Genomic DNA, 8,761 nt, shown 5'->3' on the forward strand with positions numbered 1-8,761 from the left:
CTACATGGGAGAATATCCCCAGCCTCCCTCCAGCACAGAGTTCCAAATGTTGTTGGTTTGGTCAGGCAAGATGTAAACACTACCAGAGCACTTCCCTCTATAGTAAGAAGGCCTTTTCAGGACCTGCAAGGTATGGGGCCAGCCTCCTACCTTCACAGCTTCATTCTCCCTCATGATTTCCACTTCAAACATGTACTGTTTACAGAGCTTCCAGCAGTTCCAGGACAGGACAATCTCATTTGTCTGAGCCAAACACAGAGCTAACTGGACATCATCTACATTCTGCCCAATCACCAAGAGGTATTGCTGCTGCTCATCTCCAACAATAACCTGAGAAATCTGACCTGCAGACAGACCTATGCAGAAAAGAGGAGACAAGTGGAGAATAGCCAAACTCAGTTGGGAAACTATGCAAATGGAGGGGTCTGGAATCCCTACATGGCTCTATGCATCATGCCAATCTTGTTATTGGCCTCAGTTGCAGATGTCTTAGGTGAGCTCACCTTTAAAAATAATATCTTGCCCCAGATATCCTTCACTCTTAAATACACCTAGAGATGGACATTCAAACAAGCTTGGGTTGTATGGGAGAAGAAACAAGAGATCCCAGGCCTCCAAGTGTCTTGTCTCTAAATTGCTCATCTAACGGACAGCTAGGCCCTGATATCAGAGAACTCAGGGAGGAGACCAAATTGTTACAGTCAGAAACTGCTACTACAGTGACCACACCATCCCTCCTCACATATAACCAGGACTGAGAAGACAATCAGTATTTTACCAGACATGAGTCTTATTTTACACTTTTATTCTACCTCCTATTTTTCTGGCCGTGGGAGATTTCTTACTGGTTTGCTTGCCAGGGAAAAAGTAATGATAACCAAGAGAAGTCTGCCCTTAGCTAAGCCACCCAATCAAATCTAAAAACCAGGGAAAAACAGTTTTAAAAGAATAGCAAAGACTTATACTTTTAGTCATGATGGAATAACAGGTGGTGAATTTACCCTAATGCCTGAAGCAACTAAGGAACTGGAAAAAAATACATAAAAGGATACTTTTCAAGATACTGGACACCATATAATAAAGGACAATGATCTCTGAGAGATGGAAAACAAATAAGGCAAACCCTTTGACACTCCAGCTAACTGCCTGCAGGGTTTCCAGGCCACATTTCAGGTGCAGCAGCAGACTTCCTGAGTTTAGTAGACAGAGCTGGGAGTCTGAGGAGGCCAAGGTGGCTAGAGTTCACAGGGCACTGTGAAGGGTACTGGAGAGTAGCAAAATATACAAGAGAAAACTCCAGAGATTTGTACTAGGTCCTCCTCAAGTCTTTAGCTGAGTACTGATAAGTGCTTGAATGTTAGGAAATCACCTGAGGCTGGAGAAAGAACACTGTAAAAAATCAGAAGGAACAATCCTTGATATCATACAGGGCTGGGAATGTATTTGTTCCCACTAGCCAGTGTCAAACTTAATTTACAGGATATCAAGGGCAGTATTCAGAAGGGGTTTGCCTCAGGAATGGGGCAAAATTAACCCTACATGAAACACAGTTTAAAAGTAATTCCCAAAAGGATCAAATTAACCATATCCCAGAACTAAGCTCAAGAATATTTATACAAATATTTAGAAAAAAAAAGATAGTACCCAAGGTAAAATTCATAATGTCTGGCACACATCATAAACTACCAAGTAAAGGGGCTGACTTGTTAGCTCAATTGGTTAGAGCATGGTGTTATAACATTAAAGTCAAGTGTTTGGATCTCTATACTGGCTAGCCACCAAAAAAAAAAAAAAATCGGGCATGCAATGAAGAAGGAAAACATGACTCATAATAAGGAGAACAATCAATTAATGGAGCCCAACCCAAAATAACACTGATGACAGAATAGACAAGGACATTAAAAGTGCTATTATACTATATTCCATATATTCAAGGACCTAGAAAAAAGACTGAACAGAGACATGGAAGATAAAGCAAAAACAAAAACAAGACAAATCAAACTCCTAAGGATGGAAACTGCAATGTCTGAGATGAAAAATATACCAGATAGGACCAAAGGAAATTAGACAGCAAAAGAAAAGTTTTGTAAACTTGAAGACATAGTAATAGAAACTATCCAAAATGAAACACAGGGAGAAAAAAGATAGGAAAACAATGAGCACAGTATCAGTGCATTGTGGAGTTGCAAGCAGCCTAATATGTGTGTAAGGAGAGGAGGACAGAAAAAGTTATTTGAAGAAATAATGGTAGAACATTTTCCAAATCTGAAAAACTAAAAACCTACAGTTCCAAAAGCTCACGAACCCCAAGTACAAGAAAAGTGGAGACACATCATAATCAGATTACCTAAAACCAGTGATAAAGAGAATATCTTAAAAATAGCCAGAAGGGTGGAGGGAAAGACATGTTACATACAAAGAAACAAAGATAAAGATAAAAGCAGATTTTCTGTTGGAAACACTGCAAGCTAGAAGACAGTGGAATGGCTTTAATGTAAGAGAGATAAAAACTCCATCAACCTAGAATTCTATACTCAGTAAAAATATCTATCAAACACAGACATGAAATACTTTTTCACACATACAAAAGCTGAACTAACACATTTCCGGCAAATCCACATTATGAGAAATGTTAAAGGAAGTTCTTCAGAGAGACAATAGCAAGTGTTGACAAAGATGTCGAGAAATTGGAAGCTTTACACATTGCTGGTGTGAATGTAAAATTGTACAACAGCTTTGGAAAACAGATTGACAATTTCTTAAAAAGTAAACATAACAGATGACCTAGTCCTTCCACTCCTAGGTGGAAGAGAAATGAGAGCATATATCCATACAAAGAATTGTACACAGATGTTCATAACAGCTTTATTTGTAATAGCCAAAAATTGACAACAGCTCTAATTTCCACCAATACATGAGTGGATAAACAAATTGTAGGATAGCTATACAATAGGATACTACTCAACAATAAAGTGAATGATCTATTGATACATGCTGCAAAATGAATAAATCTCAAAGTAATTATGCTGAATAAAAGTAACCAAAAAAATACATACTGTATAATTCCACATATATAAGATTTTAAAAAATGCAAAACGATATCTAGTGACAAATATTGGTGGTTGCTTAGGGAAGGGGGAAGGGAGTGATGGAGAAAGGTTGTACAAGGAGCACAAGAAAACTTTTATGAGTGATGGATATGTTCATTATCTTGATTATGGTACAGGTTTCAAAAGTGTATAAATATGTACAGTGTTGCTTATCCCTCAATAAAACAAAAAACAAAAGAACCAAAAAGGATCCACAGGACATGAGAGATGCCATATAAAACATCTTATTTCTTAAAAATTGCAGAGAATCTCACTGAGAAGACATATTATTGTTTATTTAATCTGTCTCCTATTTAGATGGATTTTTTAGTCTTTTATTACAAACCATATTGCAACAAATATACATACGACATTTCAGACATGTGCAGGTATACCTATAGGATAAATGTCCAGAACAGGGACTGGTGGGTTAAAGAATAAATGCACGTGTAATCTTGATAAAGATTACCAAATCACCCTCTGTAGAAGTTGTACTATTGTTCTCCATTCCTCACAAATTCACCAACAGAGTGTATTATCCAGCATCTGCCTTTCTGCCTATCTATAGGTAAGAAAGATAACCTCAATGCACTTTCAATTAGCCTTTTTCTTATTATGAGTAAAGTTGACCATTATTTTACATGTTAAAAAAGATATATTTCTTTGTCTATGTACTATTTACTCATGTCCTTTGTCCGTTTTTCTCTTAGAATGCTACTCTTTTCTTGATTTCCAAGGGAAATTCACCCTTTTGTCTACATGCGTAGCAGATATTTTTTCCCAGTTTGTCATTTGTCTTTTGAATTTTTCACAGTACTTTTTTTTTTCCTTCTTCCAATTGGATCACTATTTTAGGAGCTACTACCTATCTTTAGCTGCAGGTCCTGGCCTTCTCTGGTATGGTAGATTCCAAATTTCTCCTGTATCTCCAGACTGCATTTTGCCACCAGGGTAATGATGTCACTCAGTTGACACGGTTCCACTGTCCAGAGTGCCAGGAGCACATTCCCTGCAAAGACACAGGATAGGCTGACAGGGATCAAATATCTAGACTCACTTCGTCCAGGGCAAAGTCCCCATAATGCAGAAAATCAATTTGGTCCAGTGTGGATACCATGCAAGGTGTCAGGCAAAGTTTCTTGACCCTATACATTATGCTAGGCTCAAATACTGCCTTAGATCCTCCAAACCATTCAGTTTATAAAAACATGATTAGGTACAAGTTGAAATGTTCCTAAGGAGATTTTTGGTAATTTTCCCTCCACTAGTATACTAACAGAGGGGGAGGAGTACTAGCAAAGAGGTTCACAAAATGTAAGTTCAAGTTCAAATCTAATTATATGGCTGGTTTTATTAAGGTAAATGAGAAGAAAGGCCAACTCTGGAGCATACAGCTGTTAATGATCCTGAGAATTTTCCAGATAGGAGACTCTTGACTGCTACATCATGCTTAGCTTCTGCTATTAATGACCAAGTTTCTCATCAGTTTTCTTAGGACTTCTTTATAGGAACTTATTTTGTTGTCATTCAATCGAAACAAAATGCAAAGCATATGTGAGCTTAACATGTGCAAAACTTTTCCATGAGACTGGGAGATCATTTGAGGCAGGGACTGTATCTTCCTCATCTTTGTATCCCCAGGGCTTACATACTAAATAATCAAACAATGCTGAATAAACAAATTTGCCAAATTCCACCTAAATATAGTCTTCCTCCCTCACAGACCTTTAAATATTCAGAAAAACTGAAAAATACCTGTGATATTTAGGATATCACCTCCAAAACAGAGAATATCTGAAATCAAGTAAGGAAGAAAGAGGAAAATGAGTCAAAATCAGATATATCAGATCATGGCAGAATCTTATATTGTCCAAAGAATGGCCTACTGAGTTTTTCCTCATATCTTTTCTCGTCTATTTGTTCCCTCCAAGACTCAGGCTCCTTCCTTCCTCCTACCTTCTCCCAAATCTATCTGTACCAGTATACATCTTCTCTAATATGGAAGAAGTACTCCTGCTCTCTTCAAAGCCATCCTTTCTATTTGTGCTATGGATCTTATACCCTCTCACATTCTCAAGGACTTCACTCCCTCCCTTATCTTCTATTGGATCATTCCCATCACTATCTTAAAAATATCTCTCTATATAATCCATCTCTTCTTGACTCTACCTTCTCCTCTTGCTATTAGCTCAATTTTTCTGCTACACTCAAAAAAAAGGAAAAAAAAAACAAACAAACCCACAACTCAAGAGTTGGTTATATACCTTTTTCCTTTCCCTCATCTCCCATTTACTGCCTTTTAAATATTTTCTCTACCATTCTTTTCTCAGTTCACTCCAATCTTACTTCCATCTCCACTTCACTACAATTACCAAGGTCATCAGCAGCATTCATCTTGCTAAATTCAGTGTTTTTCTGACCTCACTGTACTTGACAGCTTTCATTTTCAATCCATCTAGCTGCAGCCTTCTTCCAGATACACTACTTCCCCTTTGGCTTCAGGAACACAATATCCTACCTCACTAGCTGCTTTAGTCTCTTGCAGGTTCTTTCTTGCTAATCATAATCCTCCCCCGGAGTTTCTCAAGCCTCAGTCTAAGGCTCTTCCTCTTTATATACGCTCTCCCCACATGAATTCAATCAGTTCTTATCTTTAAATACTATCTTTATGTCATCAACTCACATTTTCATCTCTAACAGAGATCTATTTCCTGAGCTCCAAGCTCAATCATAGCTACTAACTTGACTTCTCTACTTGAATGATTTATTGGCATCTCAAACCCAGTACATTCAAAACAGAACACTTACTTTTCTTTCTCAAAGCCCAGTCTTTACCATCTTGGTAAGTAACATTATCATCAATTCCGTTATGATAGCCAAAAAACTGAAAGTCCTTTTTCTCACAACTTCCCACTGAAATTCAATCCATCAGCCACTTCTGTTGAACTTGCAAAATATATTTCAAGTTAATCCATCCCCATATAGCTCCATTGACAGATCTCTAAATCAATGGTTTTCAGTCTTGACTGACGTTGGAATTGCCTGTGAAACTTTAAATATCCTTATTCCCAAGCCCATCCCATGCGATTCTGATTTAAATGATCTGGGGTGAAGCCTAGCCATAAAGATTTTTTAAACTCCCCAGGTAGTTATCTAATGTGCAACTGAGGTTGAGATCCACTACCTTAGACTAAATCTTCATCATATTTCCAGGACTGTTCCAACCGCCTCTTCCAGCTTCCACTCTTACAATTTACCCTCCACCAGCAACCTATAATCCAATTGCCATGAGGCAGCTAAAATGAGCTTTAAAAAAATGTAAATTAGATCATATTACTCCCCTGCTAGAACCTTTCAAGTTTCTCTTTGTACAAAAATATATAATTCAAACTCCTTACCATGGACTACAGAGCTTGATAATCTGATAGCTGCCTTCCTCCCACATCACCTCTAGCCACTCTTTACCCTGTTAGCTATGCCCTGGCCCCACTGGCCTGTCAGTTCCTAGAAAATAGCAAGCTTTCTCCTATCTCAGAACTATTGTACGAGTACTTGGCATTCTTATGCCTGAAATGCTCTACGCTATCTTTTCACAAGGTGTTCCCCTCATCCTTCATGTGTTAGCTTAAACACCACCTCCTCAGAGGAGCCTCCTTTGACCACCACTCATACAGAAACTCTCCCTACCCTACAATTATTTTGTTCAGTTATTATCTGTCTCTCCCACTAAAATGGAGACTCTATCATAAGGGCAGGTACTGTGTCTTACTTTCCCCTGTATTTCTAGTACCCAATAGTTCCTGGTATTCAATACATACACAATACATAATTTTTATCTTCTTCATCCAAACCTGATAAGAAGTGAAAAACCTTTTATACTTGTTCCTCAGGGATAAGGGGTGAGTTAAATAATAAAACTCCCAAAGGAGATGCCACAAAGCAATTATTATAGTGAATCTCACAGTGATGGATATAACTGTATGAGACACTGTCCGTAAAGGATGAAAATGTTATGTAAATACTAAAAGGCATAAGACCAGAGTAAATTCTGTTGGGTAGGCCTAACTAAAAAGCTCAAGAGTAGGTTTTTGCCCCCCACCTCCATCAACACCTATTACAGTGCATGTCACAGAGTAGGTACTCAAAACATATTTACTGCACAAATAAGTTTTTTTTCCAGGTTAGGTAAATATCCAAAAGTTTAATACACAGAAAAAATAGAGAAACCACCAATTCCTTCCTCACAGGGTCAAAATGCAATAATATAATGAAAAGGTATTTTGTAAATTATATCTGATATAAACACATGAGGCACATTATTGTTAGAAGAGACAACCTGAGGAATACTTTATTTTGAAATAAAATACAAACGTGCAAAGTAAAAATTAAAATTAGCTTTCTCCTGAATACTCAGTCAACAAGACATGAAATTGGGTAGAATGGCAGATAAAAGCAAAGATCTAGCTTGTCAGTGGCAACCTGAAGAAACCAAAGATGAGTAATGCTAAAGGAATGTGTCTCTAGAACCCATTTTAAAGTACTCCAGACCCCTTTCTCTTACAAACCCTCAGGAGCCCAGTTCCATTCCTCCTTGCTCCCCTACAATGACGACTCACGCTCCACGATGTCACTAATGTAATAACTGAAGATGTGGGCCAGTTTATCCATGTCATGTTCCGACTTGCAGGTCAGACTGAACCTGTCCATTAATGCTGTAAATCCTGACCAACAAAGCAAAAGTTACTGTTAGCTGCAAATCCTCAACTTTTAGGCCCCTTTCCCTCCACACATCAGGCTAAAGGAAACAGATCCCTTTGAGGTGCTAATTCCTTTATCCATTAATGTGGTGTTACTTGGAGAGAACTCAGGGCCAGGCTGGTTGCTGCTGCCTCTGGAAATCCAGGACGGCCGCGCTCTCCGTTGCTAGGGGCTGCAAATGGTGAAGAGTCACCCACAAGCGCCCTTTTTTATCGGAAGCCAGCTACCTCTTTCCTCCCAGTCTGTCAGGTTCCCCAGCCAAGAGAAACTACAGGATTTTCTTCCACGTAAGGGATAAAGAAACCACTGACAAAGGGAATAGATTAAAGCTTTACGAAGAACTCATATGCTGAGGACAGGCACCTTATATTGCCCTTCTTCATATCCATGACACACACACTCCATAAATATTTATTAAATCAAAAAGGCGCTAACGCCTAGAACAATGGCGGGCATATAATTATGGACCCCAAAGAACGAATTAATTGAATGAATAAAATAATTGAACGAAGCAAGAACGTTTATCGAAAAATGCTCGAGGTTGGTTGAAATCTTAGGCCCGGGAAAAAATCCTTTCCCCTGAGTCTCAATTTCATCACCTCTTAAGTGAGTTCAAGGGTTAAGCAGGTTTATCCCAAAAGGTGTCCCCCCACTCTGAAAATGAAGACCCTCAATGTCTCTATGGAGGCCAGGCCTGTAACCGACGCGGCCCTCTGGCTGGCCGGGAGACTGAAGCACCTCCCCTCGCCCTCACCCGTCACGTGGACGCCTAGGAGGACGCCCTGGGCCGTGGCAAGCTCGGGTTTCGATCCGCGGGGCTTCCGGAAGACCAGCAAATCGGGAAGCAGTGCCGCCAACCGGGCTCCCACTGACCACAGAGGCGGCACCACCTCCCGCTCGCCGGTCGCCATGCC

General features: G+C 39.3%; 1 protein-coding gene across 1 annotated transcript; it reads right to left on the bottom strand.

Moving 5' to 3' along the window:
- On the bottom strand, nucleotides 1–8,761 carry LOC103591053 (adenylate cyclase type 10-like). Its single transcript, XM_008573443.1, has 5 exons — nucleotides 8,602–8,761; nucleotides 7,706–7,810; nucleotides 4,845–4,883; nucleotides 3,955–4,098; nucleotides 1–356 (listed from the first exon to the last, which is right to left on the bottom strand). The coding sequence occupies exons 1-5, from the start codon at nucleotides 8,756–8,758 to the stop codon at nucleotides 1–3; spliced, it is 801 nt and encodes a 266-aa protein (XP_008571665.1). The 5' UTR covers nucleotides 8,759–8,761.

This window comes from Galeopterus variegatus, unplaced genomic scaffold (genome assembly GCF_000696425.1).
Source record: "Galeopterus variegatus unplaced genomic scaffold, G_variegatus-3.0.2 Scaffold922, whole genome shotgun sequence".
Taxonomy (NCBI): domain Eukaryota; kingdom Metazoa; phylum Chordata; class Mammalia; order Dermoptera; family Cynocephalidae; genus Galeopterus; species Galeopterus variegatus.